The 20,931-nt window shown below is 58.7% G+C and overlaps 2 protein-coding genes across 5 annotated transcripts; both read left to right on the forward strand.

The window, feature by feature from the left end:
• The first annotated feature begins 5,253 nt into the window (after positions 1-5,253).
• cfap53 (cilia and flagella associated protein 53) lies at positions 5,254-8,082 on the forward strand. Its single transcript, XM_061293614.1, has 8 exons — positions 5,254-5,407; positions 5,907-6,183; positions 6,245-6,418; positions 6,520-6,823; positions 6,955-7,173; positions 7,271-7,493; positions 7,570-7,672; positions 7,736-8,082. The coding sequence occupies exons 2-8, from the start codon at positions 5,972-5,974 to the stop codon at positions 7,995-7,997; spliced, it is 1,497 nt and encodes a 498-aa protein (XP_061149598.1). The 5' UTR covers positions 5,254-5,407; positions 5,907-5,971; the 3' UTR covers positions 7,998-8,082.
• Positions 8,083-8,546: 464 nt separating this feature from the next.
• Positions 8,547-20,807, forward strand: myo5b (myosin VB). Of its 4 annotated transcripts, none has more exons than XM_061293177.1 (39): positions 8,547-8,760; positions 10,871-10,981; positions 11,047-11,218; positions 11,297-11,441; positions 11,638-11,794; positions 12,019-12,162; positions 12,257-12,338; positions 12,472-12,579; positions 12,731-12,840; positions 13,273-13,538; positions 13,618-13,699; positions 13,791-13,931; positions 14,125-14,247; positions 14,482-14,565; positions 14,654-14,782; positions 14,853-14,950; positions 15,099-15,185; positions 15,438-15,549; positions 15,640-15,851; positions 15,985-16,141; positions 16,218-16,457; positions 16,519-16,773; positions 16,839-16,932; positions 17,033-17,163; positions 17,226-17,345; positions 17,420-17,554; positions 17,621-17,716; positions 17,790-18,002; positions 18,112-18,209; positions 18,304-18,502; positions 18,589-18,682; positions 18,745-18,894; positions 19,034-19,185; positions 19,244-19,330; positions 19,417-19,567; positions 19,649-19,952; positions 20,061-20,235; positions 20,336-20,416; positions 20,488-20,807. In XM_061293177.1, the coding sequence occupies exons 1-39, from the start codon at positions 8,548-8,550 to the stop codon at positions 20,671-20,673; spliced, it is 5,694 nt and encodes a 1,897-aa protein (XP_061149161.1). In that variant the 5' UTR covers position 8,547; the 3' UTR covers positions 20,674-20,807. The 4 variants fall into 4 exon arrangements, with proteins under 4 accessions (XP_061149161.1, XP_061149162.1, XP_061149163.1 ...); XM_061293178.1 differs by having other exon boundaries at positions 17,790-17,996; XM_061293179.1 differs by lacking the exon at positions 8,547-8,760 and adding an exon at positions 9,715-10,047.
• Positions 20,808-20,931: the final 124 nt, after the last annotated feature.

The raw sequence follows: 20,931 nt of genomic DNA on the forward strand, positions 1-20,931 counted from the left end.
TGGCTTCCTGCGAAGATCCATCCACTGCCCCTCGTCCGCCGCCCCCGTTGATCCTCTGCGGAGCCACGCAAATCCTGCTCCAGCTGCCTCTGGGCTCCAAAGTGCTCAGGGTCCAAGGTGTGGATGACGGCGGAGCTGGAGTCGGTCATTCTGCGGGTTCTGCGTCTGTGCTCAGCTCCGCTGCAGCCAAGATGGTAAAGAAAGCCTCCGACAAGGCAGGCGCAGCCACGGACGCCGTCCCGTCGTCACCTTGACTGGCTTTTGTTTCTCTCTCGCTCTCGCTCTCGCTCTGGCTCTGGCTCTCGCTCTCTCCTACAGGATTTGACGGCAGAAATGTCTTTTGCCTCTCTGGGGGAAACGTCCGCCGCCGCCGCCGCCGGGCTGGCGGACACTCAAAGAGCGCACGAGGCTCAGCCGAGCTCCGCGCAGGATGACGTGGACTCCGACTGTCAACGGCGGTGCAAGGCCAGCGCTCCACCGCCGGCGTCTTACGAGGAGGGCTCCCCCATCTTTGAATTGTGGGGTTATGATGAAATTCCCCGGGGTCTCTTTAATGAGGACCGGACAGACACGAATGGCGGTTTCGCACCACCGCCTTCGGTTGGCGCCACAACTTCAGGAGCGACTGCCGAAGCCACCACGATGGTGCGTTCGAGCCAAATGACAACTCTTGCCGCAATGGCGACGTCCTCATCTACCGCCACGGCCGCTTCTCCACGGCCCGCAAGCAGGCTCTCTCCGAGCGTAATTCCTGTACCTGCAACCACCTTGGCCCCGCGGCAGTCTCCGTCAAGTTACTCTGAAAGCAAAAGTCCTCCTACGCCAATGTCCACTGCAGTATCGCCGACGTCTCGTTTTTTGCCCACAAGCACGTCCATTTTGGGAGCCTCAAATGTTGCCTTCGCCACGAGGCCTTCGAAAAGCACATGGGGAATTGCAGTACCTCCGACGGGATGGTGGGCTCCACCGACGAGCGGCCCTCCTCTTGCGCTCACCTCATCTCCTACCAAAAGCACTGCTAGTGCTAAAAGGACAACTACGAGCAGCTCGAATTTGACCTGGACCCTTACTAAAAGAATGGACACGGCGAGTTCGGGTGCAGAGGCAAATGGTGTCTCTATGACTCAAAGCACCAGTCCCGTGGTTGAAACGCTGGCTACAAGCACAGTGCCAATTCTTCCTCCGACCACATCTACCATGTACAAAAGCACCTTCACTATGGCCACGACCTCAGCTATAGCCACGGGGATGCCGGCTACTGTGAGAAGGCCGTCACTGGCCGTGACTACTGAGGCGCTGGCCGCATCTACCGTCACAACCACCACCACCGCTGCTCCGACCTTGGGTCCTTTGATCGCTGGAAGCCCAACTTCAAGTGGACCTTCTCTGCTCACCATTCCTGCTCCAAGCGCAACTACAATAGCCCCGAGCACCTCTTGGAAGATCTCACCTACTGTTGTACCCACAAGTGTACGAGGCACGCCTTCAGTGTTTCCAAGCACAGGTGCTGAAGCCTCAACCAGCACCGAACTCCCACAAAGCCTATCCTTTTCTACTCCGAGCGCAGCTCTTCCCACACTGCTCAGCAAAACCTCAGTTCCCACCACATCCACTGTAATGGCAGCGGCGGTGGCTTCTCCGTGGACTGCTGCCATTTCTCCAAGCAAAAGTCTACTTGCACCTACTTCCACCTGCACGGCTGCTGCGGCGGCGGCCACGAGGACACTCCCAAGCACAAAGACGGGTATTGCCACGAGGACACTCCCAAGCACAAAGACGGGTATTGCCACGAGGACACTCCCAAGCACAATGACGGGTATTGCCACGAGGACACTCTCAAGCACAATGACGGGTATTGCTCCAAGCTCATCTCTTGTAGCCACAATTCCAAGTCCCTCTACGACCCCCCCCACAACCGCCTCTGTTAAGACAACAGCAGTGGCTTCAAGTTCACTTCCGACAAGGACTATGAGAATTTTTATCATGGCCGCTTCACAAGCCACACCGAGCTCCTCTCTTAGTGTGCCGACAAGCGCCTCTGCCGGGACCTCGACCTCTATTGTCTCGACGACTGCCTCTTTGACCACTGCAGCATCTCTGGCCACGGTGACAACCTGTGCTCCACCCACAGCCCTCTCAAGGCCTTCACCAACTCAGAGCTCTGCTGATAATTCCACACGCATGTCTTGTAGCGCAAGTGCAACTGTGGCCAAAACCACCCCGACTGCTGTAGCCGCAGCTCCATCAGACACTTTTACTATCTCTCCAAGCACGAGTCCCGGAACCGCCGTTGCTGCAGCCGTTTCTACTGACGCCATGCAAACTCTTGCTGCAACCACAACAACTTTGCCAGCGACATCTACTGATGTGCCCGCTATCGCTCCAACTGCTTCACTTCGAAGGATGTCTACTACTGGAAGCGCAACCAAAGGTGCTTCAAGTAGACTTCCTACAGCTCCGGCGGTCGTTCCTACTCCGAGCGCAACTACGATGCCAGCGAGCGCCTCTTTCCAGAGGCCGTGGACTGTTGTACCCTCAATGGCATATGTTTCTCGAGGCGCACCTCTTCACCCTGCAACCACTGCTGGCCTCACACAAAGCCCATCACCCACAAGTTCTCCTGTATGGGTCCAAAGAAGCGCTGCTTTGACCACAACAATCCCTCGTGGGCCTCCCACGAAGGCTGCTCTTGCTCCAAATACAATGCTAACAAGTAGCTCTGCTACCTCATCACGTCCTGTACCCACAACGCCAGCGGCCTCTGTGCTGCTTCCGACCGCAACGGCCGCTCTCACAACTACTTCGGCAGCCGTCACTCCAGCTCCCAAAGCTGCCGTATTGTCGAAAAGCGCCACTTCGTCAACGACGACCGCAACCTCACAAAGCACAACGTCTCGGCCCAGCGCAAATTCAAGCAATAGTCCAGCTCCGACCACTGCCGTATTGTCGAAAAGCGCCTCTTTAGCGACGACGACAACTGCGAGCTCCCGGGTTCTCACAGCGACTTCTCCGGGGACTGCAACCGTGACACCTGGGCCGAGCAGAGGTATACAAAGCACTGCCACTTCAGCAAGAAGAATTCCCGACCAAGCAGCAGAGACAACCTCTCGCGTGACTGCAACATCTGGGTCAACGTCTCCAGAGGCTGCGGTGGCACTCGGAGCGATTCTCGCGCCGACTCCAAGCGTAATCCCGTTGCGTCCGAGAAAGACGTTTCCCTCTCCAGCGGCGCCAATGTCTACTTCTGCAGTGACGGAAACATCAGCAAAGACCGCTCCTTCTACTTTGGTCGTTGCAATTTCGCCCGTGCCAACCTCAGTACCGACGAGAACTCTGTTCCAAACCCCAATGACCGCTTCTCAAGTAACCGTTGAAAGTTCTCAAGTGACTGCAAGAGCTGGGACAACTTGGACAGTGACTGCATCAAGTGTCACAGCAACAAGTCTGGATTCATCCCTAACAACCAAGTCAACACGGTCTTCTTCAGGAACCACCTTTTTCTCTCAAACTCTGTCAAGTGCCTTTCCAGTGGTGGCAGCACCTGGGACATCTTCACCAATCACGGCAACGATTAGAAGAATCAAGGGCTACATCCCTCCCTCTTCGTTGCTGACAACTTCTCCCGTCTCAATTCATGGAACTGCCAGCGATCGGACTCCAACACTAGGTCCCCTCCACCGCAGTCACAAGGATCACCGCACCTTTCCATTTCTGCCCACTTCTCCGGTCTCAAGTCGTGAAACAATCGGCAGTTTGACACCAATTGTTGCTGCCTGGTCCTCAAAATTCCCTGACGAGAGAGTAGTTGTAGCGCCGCCATCTACGATCGTTTCGTATCTGAAGAAAATGTATGGTGGCTACAACCACCAGCACAAGGGCCGCCGCAGGGGTTACAAGGGCGGCCGCAGGAGTCACAAGGGCGGCCGCAGGGGTCACAAGGGCGGCCACAGGGGTCACAAGGGCCCTCGCTGGGGTTACACCTCTGAGGGCCGCTTCAGAGGTCGCAGGGGCTTTGGTCAACACAGAGGTCTCAAGGCCTTTGCCCGCCGCAGAAGTGTTAGGGCTTACGGTGATCATTGCGGAGGTCCCAAGCAGCACAGCCGCCGCAGCTCCGACAAAGTCCGTCCCACGAGCATCTTCTCCCAATCGCCGACTCCGGTATCGACACCTAGAACAACTGGGAGTCCAGCTTCAGCGCCGGCTCCCGGGTCAGAGGAGGGCGGCGGCGGACGCGGCGGAGGAGACCAACATGGCCACAAGGAAATGAGCAGGATGGCAAAGATGAGGCTGGCCAGGCAAAGCGACCATGCCAAAGGTGAGGCGTCCCGACGAGTCACATGTTCAAGATGAGGGCGCTGAAGGCGGGGGAGGTCGCAACAAGGGCGGTGACCAAGGCTGCCAAAAATGACGGGGACGACGACGGCGGCGGTCTTCATCGGAGTCCGTCGGGGTGGGCCAAATGGTTCCTTTGAAATGATTTTAACTCGGCTTCCGTCAAATAAACTCAGCCCAAATCATTTCAGGTCAATTGGTTTGTTTTGCACAAAGCATTTGCCTTCTTATCAACACGAAAACTTGCACAAACATTTTGTCAAATCGATAACGCCGCGACAAGCTCGACTCTCTCAATCCAGGTTATTTTCGTCAACAAAATGACTCCAAGGACACACACAAAAAACAACTAACGAGTGAAAATGCCAAAATGTGCCACTTTAATTAAGATCAGGGGATGTTGAGAATAAAGGTCTATTTTGTTTTTGTCAACAATCTTGGCTTGGCTACAAAGAAACAAGTGAAATAAAGTTCAGGCTTTCAGTGGTGACATTTGATGGATGGCAAGTCACGTTGCGGCCGCATGCCTTTGCCTGCTCTACCTTGCGGTGACAAACCAGGAAAATGTGCCCTCGTTTGAGTTCATCTGTTTGCTTTTGTCCTTTGCCTAATGTCTCCACGTCCATTTTTGATGGTCTTGTTTCCTCTTTTGCGTTTGTTGCTTTCACTCTGCTTTTTTTGCCCAGACAGCTAGGTTTGGCAAGTCAACTTTCTTCACTCAGCCTTAAATTACAGAAAGTACTCGAGTTGACAAATCTAACGTCGACGCCCAGTCGGGCAAGAAAAAAGAAAAAAAAAAAAAAAAAGACCAATCATAATAACCGGGTGGTCAGATTGGCCCGCCGGACAGCGACCGCAACGCACGCACGCAAATGAGTCAGCGACGTCGCCCTCGTCACGTGCTCTCGACGCAAAGCTGGCGAATGTCTGTGGGTTCGCAAGTGACGTCATCGGTTCCGTTTACTCGTCACCATGGCGGCGCGGCCGAGCTAAAAGGAACTAAAGCCGGCCAGGCCACCCGTAGCCGCAGCCGCACACGCACACGCACACGCACACGCACACGCAGCACGACCAGGTGAGTCTACTGGCCAGCAGCTCGTCCGAAGAAAAAACCCAAGACGTTCGCAGTGTGAAAACGAACGTGAATGCATGATTGGCGAGCTTGAGAGCGTTAAGCAACAAGTGTGAAAGCCACAAAAGAGCTTGTCTGTCCGTCCGTCCGTCATGTGCGCTGCGCAACCTTCACTCAACATTTCACTGCCACAGACAGCGCGCTAGCGTAACGCCCACAAAAGGGGACCATTTTGGAAGAGTGTGTGTGTGTGTGTGTGTGTGTTGTCAAAGCATGCTTCTCTTGGCCAACTTGAAGCGCTCGCTCACGGGATGTTGGGGCCACATTTGCTCAGTGCTACGGTCTTAGTAGCGTCTCCCCAGCTTTTTCCTTCAGACCTAAGGCAGCAAGCAGCCAGCCACTCACTCACTCGCTCACTCGCTCGCTCGCTCACACTCTCTGTTGACATTTGAGAAGCAGAGCGGACAGACACAAACGTCCTTGCTTCCGCCTCGTTCCCAAGGCGCCTTTGTTGCGTTTGCCCGCCGACGAGGAGACGGCCAGGACGACTCTGCAGCGGGAGCCGGCATGCTTCCCGCCCGACGCGCCATGCTGCTTTGCCAGAGGCAGGAAGAGGAGCGCCGGCGCGCCAGCGAATGCGCCCGCCAGCGCGAAGCGTGCCGGGTCAACAATCGCTGGTTGCTGACCAGCGAGGCTCGCAACGCGGGCCACTCCGTCCGGAGGGACGTGGATGAAGTCATGATGCAGCAACGCTGCGCCGTGCACCAGCGCCAACAAAGGTGACCACCCGCGTGGGCGGATTCAGGCAGAATGGGCCCGGCCTCAACTCCCCGTCCTCAGGCTGCGACAGCTTCTGGAGGACGAGGAGCGCCAGCTGGTGCTGTCGGCCCGCCTGGCGAGGGAGAAGCCGTCCGGGAGCCAAGCGCAGATGCGCGAGCGAGCCAAAAGTCTGCACGACGCCAGAGAGGCGCAACGCCGGCAAGTGGTGGCGCAAAAGCTGGAGCAGCAGTTCAGGTCAGCCGCTTGCCTCCACATCCGTCGCTGGCTGACTGGCTGGCTGGCCGGGCTTGACACCAGCCGCCCCTTGCCCCATTCCGTTGTGTTTGGGCCTTCAGGGAGCAGTGCCATGAACTCCGCGAGGGGCAGAGTAAGCGGAGCTTTTTGCAGGTTTGCGAAGAGCGGGCCGCCCAGCTGCGCAGCCAGCGGGAGCTGGCCCTGGCCCGCCAGCGCGAAGACGACATGTTCCAGCAGCTTTGGCGAGCCGACGCCCGCGCCAAGGAGGAGCGCGAGCGCTGCGAGGCCACCCAGGCTCGGCGCTGCGACCAGATGCAGATGGAGTTCCTGCGCCAGCAGCTGGACGACGGCGAGAGCCTGCGGCAGAGACGGCGCCGCGACAGGCAGGAGCAAGCGCGACAGCAGGTCCTGCAAACGCCGCCGCCGCTGTCGCCGCCGCTGTCGCCGCCGCTGTCGCCGCCGCTGTCGCCGCCGCTGTCGCCGCCGCTGTCGTGTGGTCGGGGCCACAATCTGCGCATGTGACTTGTTGCCTGCAGGAGGAGCAGACCCAGGCTCTGCAGCGGGAGGCGCAGCGCGAGCGCGGCCAGCGACACCAGGGCCAGGCGGCCCGCCGCCGCCTGCTGGACGACAGCTTGCGTCTCAAGATGGAGCGCGTGGCCAAGGAGCACCAAGACGAGCTCCAGCTGGACTTGGACATCCTGCGCCAGACGCTCCAGGACGAGAGTCAGGCCCAGCGGGACACGGCCGACAAGCGGGTAGGCCGCTGATAGGGCGGAACTTCTTGGCACGCTTGTGCGCCGATGAAGCATTTGCCAGCGGGGGATTTTTTTTTTTTTTGTCGTCCACCCCCAGCCTCAGGCCGACCTGAGGGACGAGCAGCTGCGCTTTCGCCAGTATTTGGCCGACCAGATGGCGGCGCGCCAAAAGGACCAGGAAGAGATGGAGCAAATGATGGGCGAGAAGATGAAAGAGACGTGGGACAGACGGGAGCGGCAGAACCGCCTGCAGCAGGACGCCAGGAACCGGCTCATGCGCGAGCTGGCCGAGTCGCACCAGCTGCAGAGCGCACAGAAACGTAAGTGGCCCGATTCTCCTCGCGAGCCGGAAGTTGTCGAGGCGTTCCACGTTGCTGGAGTTGATTGCACGTGTAGAGCAATGTGAAGTTCAACGCCGCGCCGACATCGCCGAGGAGCGAGTGGAGGTGGACGCCGCCCTGCGGGACACCAAGCAGGCCGACGAGGAGCTGTCCAAGAGGTGCGGCCGTCGTCGGCGCTCTCGGGCGCTGCCGCGAGTGACGCTTGCCTTCCCCCCCCGCAGGCAGCGGCGGGCCTACGTGGCGTACCAGGCCGAGCTCCAGGCGCAGGTGGAGCAGCTCCGGCGCCAGAGGAGGGAGCGGGAGGACGAGGAGCGCAGGGAGCAGCGGCATCTGGAGCAGATGGAGCAGGAGAAGCTGGAGAGGAAGGACCGGGTTCTGTCCCGGCCCAACGACGGCATCATGCACCCCTTTCGGAAAGCGGCCGGCGCCCAGGAGCAGCGGCCCGAGGCTTTGGCGACTCCTGGCCACTCACCCTGGCACTAAGGAATTTGCAGCTGGAGCTCCATCTCGCCTTTGTCCTTTGCGTGCTTTTCTCACACTGGATGAAAATAGCCAACGGTCATTAAAATCTCTCCATGTACGTGGCCCAGGTCTGCCTCACTCTGTCCTTGCGACTGAAAACTGCGCGCGTGGGGCCCTGCCCTGCCCTGCCCTGCCCTGCCCTGCCCAGCTGTGCCCTGCCCTGGCCTGCCCTGCCCTGCCCAGCCGTGCCCTTCTAGCTGGACACCATACGAAGCGGCCATGCAGGCGTGGCAATAGCGAGCGTCTGCAAATCATTGTCAATACGTTGCGGCGATTCTTTCGTGTTCTATTTCACCACAAAAGTGACTTTGGAGCCTTTGGCCTGGCAAACGGACGGACTGAGCGTGAAAGACGACCCAAGGTATCCGAGAACCGCTATTGTCTCTTTCCTAACAGTCTTAATCAGTTGGACGATGCGAGATTGAGATGCGCAGATGTGGAATTGCGCGCGGATCCTGCGCAGGGCACATGTCAACCACAGGGTGGCGCTGATGAGACGCTTGGCTTCAGCATGAGGGGAAAAGCAGCGCGGGCGGCGGGCGGCAGTAGTTCTGGCTCGGCCGGCTGGAATGAGCTCGCTCATACCTGCGGAGGGAGTGTTCCGGGAGCGGGAGGAAGACTTTCGTCCTACGATTGGCTTCCCACACGCGAGACGCGTCACGCCAACGTCGAGACCACATATGAAGGAAGGAACATGAGCGCACATTATAACCCTTACAAGAAGGTAAGCGCTCGTTTCATTCCTTATGGCTGGATGGATGGATGGAAGCGATTTGAAACACAGGATCAACATTAGCGACCACACTTTCTTAACAACAGCTCAAAAATGGCTTCAAAGTCAATAGAAATAGTCCAAATATGTTCAAATGAAAAGTAACAAAATGAAGTTCAGGTTGATTTCAAATAAGAACAACCATTAAAAAACACACATTGGAAAGTTCGGATTAAATAAGAGAACGTTCAAGTGATTCGAATAAGGTCAAAACATAAGCGAATAAAAGATTTTTAAGAGATAAAACAACGCAGATATATAAACAACGTCAAAGTTGTCAGTTAAGTCAACAAAAATATGATCCAAAAAAATAAAATCAAGTTGAAGCTCAATAAAGAATCAATGAAAAGTTATGATTCGAACTCTCAGAATCTTAGGTCAAATGTTGCTGGCAAAATATATACATTATTTATACAAATATATAAAAAGTTAATAGGTTGGTTGAGTGATTTAAATACGCTCGTAAGGAATGATGTATGCTTTCATTTGTTGAGGGAGCTTTATTTTTTAAATTAGGATTTTCAAAGAAAAAAAGGAGGCCTGGTTGAGAATAGCTTCATATACTATTTAAAAAACAAAAGTAAATGTAGAGTTACAATTTGTCACTTGATAGCAGTTTAAAAAGGTCAACAAACCGGAATAAAGAATGAAAACTTGAAAGGTTAGTTGAGGACAGAATGAATAAAGAAAAACAAAAGCAATCACTCTATCCAAAGTCAGGATAAAACTTGTTGGTTGACCGGCTTATTAATATGACATATGACAAAAGAATTGAAAACATTGAAAACGTTGACTTCGAAGCTCAAAAAAGAAGTCATTGTTGTGCCCACCTCCGCGATGACGTCACAGCGCCCCTCCAATCACAACGCACGGCTGTCGAGCACCTGCGTGGCGTTCGAGCGTGCACTGCCGCTTTAAGCAATGCGCGTGCACGTCAACAAAGTCAACCCGGTGCCGTCCGCGAAAGAAACTCCGACACGGGACGGGACGGACTTTGACGCTGACGTCAATTCAAGTCGACTCTTGTCTTTGCAAGATAAGAGCAAAGTTGCTAGGGCTAGGCGAGGGAGGGAGGGAGGTCGCCCGTCGCCCGCCCTTGCGGAAGCACCTGCCGCGATGCACCTGTCGTAAGGGAAGCGGCGGCTTCCGGGTTGGCCGCCCGCCGCGCACGCACCTGTGGACTTTGGCGGTTGTCGAGGAGCGACAAGAAACATGTCCGTCAACGAGCTCTTCACGAAGGTGAGCCAGTCGAGCGAGCGAGCACTCGACAAGTCAGTCAGCTCGTTGCTTCGGGAGGGAACAAGTTGTCGCTAGCTAGCTTCGCAATGATCCAGGTTGATTGAGTAAAGACCGGCGGCGGCGGCGGCGGAGGCGGCGGTGGCGGAGGCTAGTGCCCACCTGCCGTGAGATGCGGGCGACGCAAACAGGGAAGAAAGATGACGCCATAGTTCCCAACTCTGCTCGGTTTTGAGGAAGTTGCTGCCTTGAGTAGCGAGAGCGAGCACTCCATCAAACTACTCAAGTAAGAGTACTTGAGTTACTCTAGCCTTTGTGCGAGTGGGAGGGAGCGAGCGAGCGAGCAAGCGTCTTGGGTCGCAACGGTACTGACACTTTGGAAGTAACATATTTGCTCCAATAAACGTGTTTGCCAGCGTCGACCTTTCCAAATGATCAGCTCAACAACATTGTGAGGGAATTGCAGCGGTGGGTGAGCCATTTTTACGGCCGTCTCCTCACCAATCATCAGAAATAGCCAATGGACAGCAACGTCGTCGACGGAAACACTCGCAGAGATTGATCGCAATCGGGTTTCTTATCAATTCTGACCGGGAGTAAGCAACAATGAACAAGCATTTGCTTTCAATGTGGTTTCTTGATGGTGACTTTGGTCCTTTGTCAAGTGTGAAGCTCGCGTTGCTCTTGTAACATTGCCATGAAAAGGTTTGAAAGCATACACACACACACACACACACACACACGCACGCACACACGCACACCCAGTCTCCTCAGCATCATGTTGTCAGCAACAATGAAATGTAACCAATGTCTGTGCTCCATGCAGTACACGCGAGTATGGATCCCGGACCCGGAGACCGTGTGGCGGGCAGCGGAGATCAGCCGAGACTTCAAGCAGGGAGAGTCTGTGCTCCATCTCTGCCTGGAGGATGGCACGGTGAGTTGGGCGGGCGACCCCATGGGGGACAAAGTCCTGACCGGGAACGGCCTTTGCCCTCGCAGCCGCTGGAATACCCGCTGGGCCCCGCCGGCAACCCCATGCCGTTCCTGCGCAACCCCGACATCCTGGTGGGCGAGAACGACCTGACGGCGCTCAGCTATCTTCACGAGCCCGCCGTGCTGCACAACCTCCGAGTGCGATTCCTGGAGTCCAACCACATCTACACCTACTGCGGTCAGTGGCCAGGGCTCGGCCGAGGAGGCCCGCTTGAAAAGGCGCGGGCGCGACGGTAAATCTCTCGTGCGAGCGCAGGTATCGTCCTGGTGGCCATCAACCCGTACGAGGAGCTGCAGATCTACGGCGAGGAGGTGATCAACGCCTACAGCGGTCGCAACATGGGCGACATGGACCCGCACATCTTTGCCGTGGCCGAGGAAGCCTACAAGCAGATGGCCAGGTGGGAGGGAGGAAAGCTGGCCGGGTGGGCAGTAGCGCCAGCGCGGCGACGGGCAGTAGCGCCAGCGCGGCGACGGGCAGTAGCGCCAGCGCGGCGACGGGCAGTAGCGCCAGCGCGGCGACGGGCAGTAGCGCCAGCGCGGCGACGGGCAGTAGCGCCAGCGGGCCGTCACGTCCCACCGCCTTGCGCTCGCCAGGGACGAGAGGAACCAGTCCATTATCGTGAGCGGCGAATCGGGAGCCGGCAAGACCGTCTCCGCTAAGTACGCCATGAGATTCTTTGCCACTGTGGGAGGATCTGCCAACGACACCAACGTGGAAGAGAAAGTCCTCGCCTCCAGTCCCATCATGGAGGTCAGTCCGCATCCGTCCAGTCTGCCGCCTTGTCGGCAGGTCTCACCAGTGCAGTCGTGGCGCTCGTGGCGCCACGGAGGTCGGCCAGGCCAGGCCGGTCCGGTCCACTCTGGTCTCCGCTCGTCCGCCATGAGCCCCTTTCGGTCTCCTCGGGGTCGGGCAGCGTAAAGAAAGCGGCGGCTTCTGTCCCCGCCTCGACCCCGCGCTTCCTTTCTTTGCACCAGGCCATCGGCAACGCCAAGACCACCAGGAACGACAACAGCAGCCGCTTTGGCAAGTACATTGAGATCGGCTTCGACCGCAGCTACCACATTATTGGCGCCAACATGCGGACGTACCTGCTGGAGAAGTCGCGGGTGGTCTTTCAGGTGGGTCCGCCCGACAGGTGGCCGTGCTGTTTTTTGTCAAGCGGCGGAGCTGGCCGGAAGTGCGCGCTGACTTTTTTTTTTTTTTGCCTTGCAGGCTGAAGATGAGCGCAATTACCACATTTTCTACCAGCTGTGCGCCTCGGCCTCTTTGCCGGAGCTGCGAGACCTCGGCCTCGGTGAGTCGACCCGGCTTGGCTGCGCTCCACTTTGCCTGCCCAAAACAAAAAGGGGGCGCCGTGCTCTTCATCCAGGACAAAATGACTGGACTCAATTTGAAGGTTCCGACGTCTGTGCTTTTGCCACTGCCAGCCAGCGCCGAGGACTTTGCCTACACGTCCGCGGGCGAGAACATCTTCATCGAGGGCGTGAACGACGCCAACGAGCTGGACAGGACGCGGCGGGCCTTTAGACTGCTGGGTGAGCGCATGGCATGGGGCGGGGCGGGGCGGGGCGGCGCGGAACGGCACCCCCCCTACAACTCCTTTCAGAAAAGAAAGTGCCTGCTTTTGCAGCAAAGGGGGCAGACGGCCTCGTTGGGGTCCTTCACGCGTGCATGTGTGCGCCGCAGGTATCAAAGACGCCAGCCAGATCGTCGTCTTCAGGGTGCTGGCGGCCATCTTGCATCTGGGCAACGTCCAGATCTGCGCCCAGAGGGACGGCGAGTCCTGCCACGTGTCGGTGCGAGCTCGCGCCCCGGCTTCTTGGCTTCCTCACTTTCCGGCTTCCCGGCTTCTTGGCTTCCTCACTTTCCGGCTTCCCGGCTTCTTGGCTTCCTCACTTTCCGGCTTCCCGGCTTCTTGGCTTCCTCACTTTCCGGCTTCCCGGCTTCTTGGCTTCCTCACTTTCCGGCTTCCCGGCTTCCTTGCTTCCTGGCTTCCTTGCATCCCGGCTTCCTTGCTTCCTGGCGTCCCTCCCGGTCAGCGTCCTCGCCTCTCGCTCAGCGGTCCCGACCCCTGGCAAAGCGGCGGGCACGTACGGCCGAGCTTGTGTTCCCTCTATTTTCTCGGGCTTGAGCAGAGGCGCGCAAACCACAAGAGCCCGTCGCCATCACATCATCTGGCGGCAAATGGCCAGGCGACGTGACGTGACGGCGGGCCGTTGTGCTTTCAGAGCGACGACGAGCACCTGGCTCATTTCTGCCGGCTCCTGGGCCTGGAGCTCCCGCAAATGGAGCACTGGCTGTGCCACAGGAAGTTGGCCACGGCCAGCGAGACCTACGTGAAGAACATGTCGGCCGAGCGGGCGGCCAACGCCCGCGATGCCCTGGCCAAGCACATCTACGCCCGCGTCTTCGACTGGATCGTGGCGCACATCAACCTGGCGCTGCGCGCGTCCTCTGAGCGACGCTCCTTCATCGGCGTCCTCGACATCTACGGGTACCGTCTGGCCCGCTCTCGCCCTGCCCTGCCCTGCCCTGCCCCGTCCCTTCCCGGCTGACAACGCTGTCGCCCGCAGGTTCGAAACCTTCGAGGTCAACAGCTTCGAGCAGTTCTGCATCAACTACGCTAACGAGAAGCTGCAGCAGCAGTTCAACTCGGTGAGGCGCGCCGCCAGATGGGCCGGGCCTGGCCTGGCCTGGCCTGGCCTGGCCTGGCCTGGCGGGTGCTGATGATGCCATATGTGCGCAGCACGTGTTCAAGTTGGAGCAGGAGGAGTACATGAAGGAGCAGATCCCGTGGACCCTGATCGATTTCCACGACAACCAGCCGTGCATCGACCTGATTGAGGCGCGACTGGGCGTGCTTGACCTTCTGGACGAGGAGTGCAAAGTCAGTGGGCTCGTTGGCAGTCTTCCTCGGCATTTTCCCCTCACGTTGTTCTCCGGTTCTGGCACGCCACGACATTGTGACCGTTCTGCTTGTGGGATGAGTCAACAAAATCGACTTTTGCTTTTTGCGGCCTCTCGTCCCAACCCGCGGGATCGGCTCACGTCTGACGCGCTCGCTCTCCACGGCCTCGCAGGTCCCCAAAGGAACGGATCAGAACTGGGCCCAGAAGCTGTACAAGCGGCACTCCTCCAACGCCCACTTTCAGAAGCCTCGAATGTCCAACTCTGCTTTCGTCATTCTCCACTTTGCCGATCAGGTGAGTGTAAACCCAGAACAAAACAGGAGAACGGCTTATTTGCTTCGATAGTTGGATCGACTTGACTGAACATTTTCAATTTTCAGCGCTCACATTCGAGCTTGCAAATAGTGCTGCTGTAAATAGTGTCAATAGTAATAGTGCTTTGACTAAAGCATCCAAAGAGTGCGTGCGTGCGTGCGTGCGTGCGTGCGAGCGTGCGAGCTTGGCCTGTCTGAGCCTGTTGACCCCCAGGTGGCGTACGAGTGCGCCGGCTTCCTGGAGAAGAACCGCGACACCGTCTACGACGAGCAGATCAACATCCTCAAGGCCAGTAAGGTGAGCTTCCCGGTCCGGAAAAACGGCTCGAAAGAAAGAGGAGCCCGTCTGCCAAAGCGCGTCACGTCACCACCCGACGCGTCCTCAGCTTCAGCTGGTGGCCGACCTGTTTGCCACCGAGGACGGCGGCCCCAAATCGTCCAGGGTCAACGTGCGGCCCGCAAAATCCACGCCCAGACCGCCCAACAAAGAGCACAGGAAGAGCGTGGGCCTTCAGGTGAGCAATGCCAGCTGGCCTGCCCGGCCCAGCCCAGCCCAGCCCGGTGTTGACGTACGTACGCGTCCAGTTCCGCAGTTCTCTGCATCTTCTGATGGAGACGCTCAACGCCACCACGCCTCACTACGTGCGCTGCATCAAACCCAACGACGACAAGCAGGCCTTCTCGTGAGTGCCGCCCGCCCGCCTGCCCGCTTGCCTTGCCTTGGCCCGCCCCGCCCCAAGGGAAGCGTGAGACGCTGGCCACCAAAGACAACTGCCCTCGCCTTCCTCACCTTCCATCTGAGCTAACTAACATAACACGAGTCATTTGCAGGTTTGACTCTGGTCGAGCTGTGCAGCAGCTGCGGGCGTGCGGCGTCCTGGAGACCATCCGCATCAGCGCCGCCGGATACCCGTCCAGGTCATGCCCTCCTCCTTGCGCTCTCTTTTCCACCATTTTGGTAAAAAAAGCAAGCAGTCCACTTTGATGGAACACCATTTGCGCTCGAGAGGGGGAAAGCGACAATTTGCAATATGTTTAAAACGCTTCGGGTCGATGATCCATTTGAAGATGGATCGGTCGACAATGGTGGTTTTTTTTATCGCTCGGCCGGCAAATCCACAGATTTAACTGGCAGGATCGCAAATGAAGCTTGCGTGTGCGTGCGCGCAGGTGGACCTACGTCGACTTCTTCAGCAGGTACCGCGTGTTGATGCGCAAGTCGGACGTATCGTGCCCGGATAAGAAGTCGGTGTGCCAGACGCTCTTGGCGACGCTCATCAAGGTGAGAAGCGGCAAAAGTGTGCCAGCGCTTTGGCCTAATTGCTTGCCTGCGGAATGGACGATTGGATGGATGGATGGATGGATGGGCCAGGAAGGTGACATGTTCCAGTTGGGGAAGAGCAAGATCTTCTTCAGGGCCGGTCAGGTGGCCTACTTGGAGAAGTTGCGTGCCGACAAGTTCCGCGCCGCCTGCATGGTCATCCAGAAGACGGTGCGCGGCTGGCTGCAGAGGCTGCGCTACCGCAAGATCCGCAAATCTGCCATTTTGCTGCAGCGATACGGGCGAGGCTACCTGGCGCGCAGGTCGGTCCGCGCGCACACACAGACGCACTCGCACACCTGCTCTCTCTTTTTTGCATTTCATTGTTGCAAAACCGAGGGGTGCACGGCCAGCCACTTATTGAGAATGCGGCCGTCGCGTGACCTCTGACCCCAGGTACGCCGAATACTTGCGGCTGACGCGCGCCACCGTGGTGTGCCAGAAGAATTACCGCATGGCCAGAGAGCGCCGCGCCTTCCTGCAGCTGCGCCGGGCCACCGTCACCATCCAGGCCTTTACACGGGGGATGTTCACGCGCAGGATCTTCCAGGAGGTAGCGCTCGCTCGCTCGCTCGCTCGCACGCACGCACGCACGCACGGTGACGTTCTCTCGCTGCGCTCGTCGCCAGTTCGTGCTGCACCACAAGGCGCTGGTCATCCAGAGGTGTGTCCGCGGCTGGCTGCAGAGGGTCCGCTACCGCCGCATGCGGCGGGCCGCCGTGGTGCTGCAGTGCGCCTTCAGGCGCTCTCGAGCGCAGCGCCGCTTCCGGACGCTCAAGACGGAGGCGCCCGTGGCCCGACGCCTGACCAAGCTCAACGCCGGCATGGAGAACAAGATTGTGCAGCTGCAGATAAAGATGGACGACCAGGTAGCGCCTCGCCGCCCAATTGGCTCCTCCTTCCCGGCCAATGTCGGTGGCCTTCGCGCAGGGTAAGGAGTACCGCGAGCAGAACGAGCAGCTCCTGCGCGCCAACACCAGCCTGGGCACGGAGCTCAGCCGGGTCCAGCAGCAGCTGCAGCACCTGCAGCAGACGCGCAGCCAGCAGGGCGGCGCCACAGCCGCCGCTCAGCTCACGACGCTGCGAGCCGAGCTGGAGGCGCTGAGCAAGGAGTTGGAGGGGGCTCGGGCCCACGAGAGCCAGACGGAGGAGCGCCACCGCACTGAGAAGCTGGAGCTGACCCAGGTGAGAGCGCCCACCGCCGTTCCGCGCCCGCTAGCAGGACCGTGACGCGGCGTCTTTCTCGCCAGAGAGTCGCTGAGCTGGAGGAGGAGAATGCGCTGCTCAAGAGCCAAAAAGAAGAACTCAACCAGAAGATCAAACAGCAGTCGAAGCGCGCTCAAGGTCAGCCGCGTGGCGAGGCGTGGCGTGGCGTGGCGAGGCGTGGCAAGGCGAGGCCCTCCCGCCTCGCCATGCAACCGACGCTCTACGGCATTGCTTGCAGAGGACGTGGGCAGCGCCTTGCTGCGCGCTGAGATGGACGCCGAACGACGTCGCTACCAAAATCTCCTGAAGGAATATTCCGCACTCGAGCAGAGATACGACAACCTGAAGGAGGAAGTTTCTCTGGCCAAGGTTGGAGGCTCTGTCGCTTCCTATGGTAGAAAGGACACCTTTGACCTCCAAACTCTGCACAGTTCCAGCCGGGCCACCACAGAAGCTCGTCCAATCAGAGCAGCCTGGAGTCGGACTCCAACTACACGTCCATCTCCACCTCGGAGGCGGGAGATGCCGATGATGTCCTGCAGCTGGTGGAGGTCTCGGAGACTTGCGTGCGTGCGCGCGTGCGCACGCTTTCCTTACCTGGACGGTGGCCATGTTGTTCCCGCAGGAGGTGGGCGCGGACAAGGCGGCCATGGACATCGGCATCTTCGTCAAGCTGCAGAAGCGCGTGCGAGACTTGGAACAGGAGCGGAAGCGGCTGCAAGCCAGCCTGGACAAAATGGACGAGGTGGCCAAAAACAAGGTTGGCCCTTCCCTCTTCAAAATCAAAGGCACTCTTGTGCTCCAACCGGATGGATGCTGCTTGCAGGACAGCGTAGACGCGGCGGTAGACGCGGCGGTGGCAGCGGCAGCGGCGAGTCTCACGGAGGAGGCGGCTGCTGACTTGGCCTACAATAACCTGAAGGTAACCTGGAGTCCATGAAGCTTTTCCGCGCGTGTGGTCACGGCCCTGTTTGCTGACGGACGCACGCGTGCAGCGTGAGGAGCTGGAGCTGGAGAACAGGCAGCTGAAGGAGCACCTGGAGGAGCTGCGTCGCAGCGTGGGCCGAGAGGCGCCCCGTGACGGCTACCACGTCCTGATGAGTCAGCTGAAGGCGGCCAACGAGGAGCTGGACGCGCGCAAGGAAGAAGTGGTCATGCTTAAGACGCAGCTTGTCAGCGCTGCCCCGCCCACGCACCAGCAGGTGCTGGTTAGTCCAAAGCCTTGCGGGTCACAAAGATGGAATTGCGCGCGACTTGGGGCGCTTTGAGGGAGGGCGGGCCAGCCTTGCGTTATCGGCTGCCGCTGTCGTGTCACAGGAGACGGAAAGCGGCGAGAGGGTCGACGCGGTGGCGACGCTGCCGTCAGACAGGGACCAGGCTCTGACGCTCTACCGGCAGGTGTGCCAGTCCAACCAGTAGGTTTCCAGGCCCAAAGCCTCGCTCCCCGGCTCTTCCCCCAACGGGTCGCCGTTCTTCTTCTTCTTCCTCCTCCTTCTTTTTGTGCGCTAGGCTCATGGAGCATGAGCTTCAGTCTCAAGCGCGCCAGCACGGCCAGGAAGTGGACGCGCTGCGGGCTGAGATGGAGACGCTGAAGGCTGACGTAGAGAAGAAGCAGGAGGTGCTCAACTATGCCACATCCCTGTCGCCCCAGGCCCTGCTGGAGTACAGCGTGCAGCTGGAGATCACAAGGCTCACTGACGACAACCTGGTCAGCGCCAATCAAAGGACCGCTGATAACTGGCCGCCGCCGCCATGTCCTCGTTGACGGCTCGTGTCGTCACGTTTTGCGCGCAGGACCTGAAGGAACTAGTGGAGAAACTAGAGAAGAATGAGCGCAAGCTGAAGAAACAGCTGAGGATCTACATGAAGAAAGTCCAGGAGCTGCAAGGTAAGCGAGCGCCTCACGTGACCGGCCGGTGCCGTTCCACTCACGGCGGCGCCTTTTCTCAGCGAGTCGCGGCGCCGGCGCCGGCGGCCACCGCCATCCCAAGTCCGACTTGGGTCGTCACGTGACGCTTCAACGCAAGGAGAAAGACTTTGAGGGCATGCTGGAGTACGACCGGGAAGACGAACCTCTGCTCATCCAGATGCTCGTCACAGGTCAGAGCTCACTTCCTCCCCACGCATCTTGCTTTCCAAGAGCATGCGGCGAGGAGGAGAGCCCGAGTCGTGCAAGTCGGACTTCACCGGGTTAGATGGCGCGCAGAAAGGAAAGGCGCTCGCTGTTGATGTTTTGCAGACATGCGCCCGAGTATGTTGTCTGGGACGGTACCGTGTCTCCCGGCGTACATCCTCTTCATGTGCGTCCGCCACGCCGATTACGTTAACGACGACGGCAAGGTGGAGTCTCTGCTCACCGCCACCATCAACGCCGTCAAGCGCGTCCTTAAGGTGAGAGCCCGTCACGTCACGCCACGCCACGACCCCGCCTGACCCTGGCTGTGCGCAGAGGAACGAGGACTTTGAGACCACGTCCTTCTGGCTGGCCAACACCAGCCGCCTCCTGCACTGCCTTAAGCAATACAGCGGAGACGAGGTGAGGCACGGCGAGCCTCTCCCGGTGGTGACGGCGCGGCCTTGTGAACGTGCGCCTCCCTCCCTCCCTCCCTCCCTCCCGCGCAGGCCTTTGTGGTTCAGAACACGGCCAAGCAGAACGAGCACTGCCTGAAGAACTTTGACCTGACCGAGTACCGGCAGGTGCTCAGCGACCTGTCCATTCAGATCTACCAGCAGCTCGTACGCATCGCCGAGGCCGCCATCCAGCCTATGATCGGTCAGCGCTTTCTTTCCGACCCAAGGTATTCCTTTCAAACGCGGAGCCCGTCCAACCCAACCCGTCGTCGTGTCTCGTCAGTGTCGGCCATGTTGGAGAGCGAGAGCATCCCCAGCCTGGCCGGGGTCAAGCCCGCCGGCTATCGCAACCGCTCGTCCAGCGTGGACCAGGACGGCGGCCAGGGCACGCCGTCTGGCGGCTACACGCTGCAGGCGCTCATCCGCCAGCTGAGCCTCTTTGACGGCATCATGCGAGAGCACGGCCTGGACCCCGAGATCGCCGGCCAGGTGGTCCGCCAGCTCTTTCACTGCGTCAACGCCGTCACGCTTAACAACATCCTGCTGCGCAAGGACGTCTGCTCCTGGAGCACGGGCATGCAGCTAAGGTGACTGACGGAGGAGGAGGAGGAGGCGGCGGCGGTGGCGGCTCCACATGTGTCAGGCAAGGTCAGTCAGGCAAGGTCAGTCAATGACTGTGCTGTGCGTGCGTGCAGGTACAACACGAGCCAGATGGAAGAATGGCTGCGCGCTAACAAGTTATACCAGACTGGGGCGGCGCAGACGCTCTGTCCCATCATTCAAATTGCTCAGCTGCTGCAAGTCAAGAAGAAAACCTCGGAGGACGCCGACGCCATCTGCTCGCTCTGCACTGCTCTCAATTCCCAGCAGGTGGCGCCGCCGCACATACACACTCGCTTGCCCTAGCGAGCGCCCGCCTCTCCCCCTGGCAACTGATGACGAGCTCCTCTGCCTTTGTGCTCGCGCGCAGATAGTCAAGATCCTCAACTTGTACACGCCACTCAACGAGTTTGAAGAGCGCGTGACCGTGGCCTTCATCAGGAACATACAGGTCATTGGCTCAAAGCGCAGCAAGCGTGTGAGACTTTGCAGAGCAAGCGTGTAACGAGCGTGTCCGTGCAGAAACAACTCCAGGAGCGTGAAGCGAGCGAGGCTCAGGAGGGGCCCGTGGCCAAGGAGGCCTCCCAGCTGCTGGTGGACACCAAGCAGACGCTGCCGCTGCTCTTCCCGTACGCGCCGTCCTCGCTGGGCCTGGAGACGCTCCATATTCCCGCCTCGCTGGGACTGCACTTCCTGGTCAGGGTCTGACCTGACTTCCCGCCCGCGGGAACACGGGGACCAATTTTTACAGGGACCAACTTTGACCTTAATCACGAATTCACCTTTGTACTCATTTTGTAAAATACATTTGGCTTCCAGCCAGGTGGTCGGTCTTAGCGCAACTCTGTTCCCTTCTGCTTCCGCTGCCTCGTTGTGCCGTCCGTGCTTTCAAAATGGGATGACGCACGTCGCCGTTCGGTTTCCGCGACTCCCGGGGACGCCGCTCGCTCGACGACCGTATAACGA

Source organism: Syngnathus typhle, linkage group LG12 (assembly GCF_033458585.1).
Source record: "Syngnathus typhle isolate RoL2023-S1 ecotype Sweden linkage group LG12, RoL_Styp_1.0, whole genome shotgun sequence".
Classification (NCBI taxonomy): Eukaryota; Metazoa; Chordata; class Actinopteri; order Syngnathiformes; family Syngnathidae; genus Syngnathus; species Syngnathus typhle.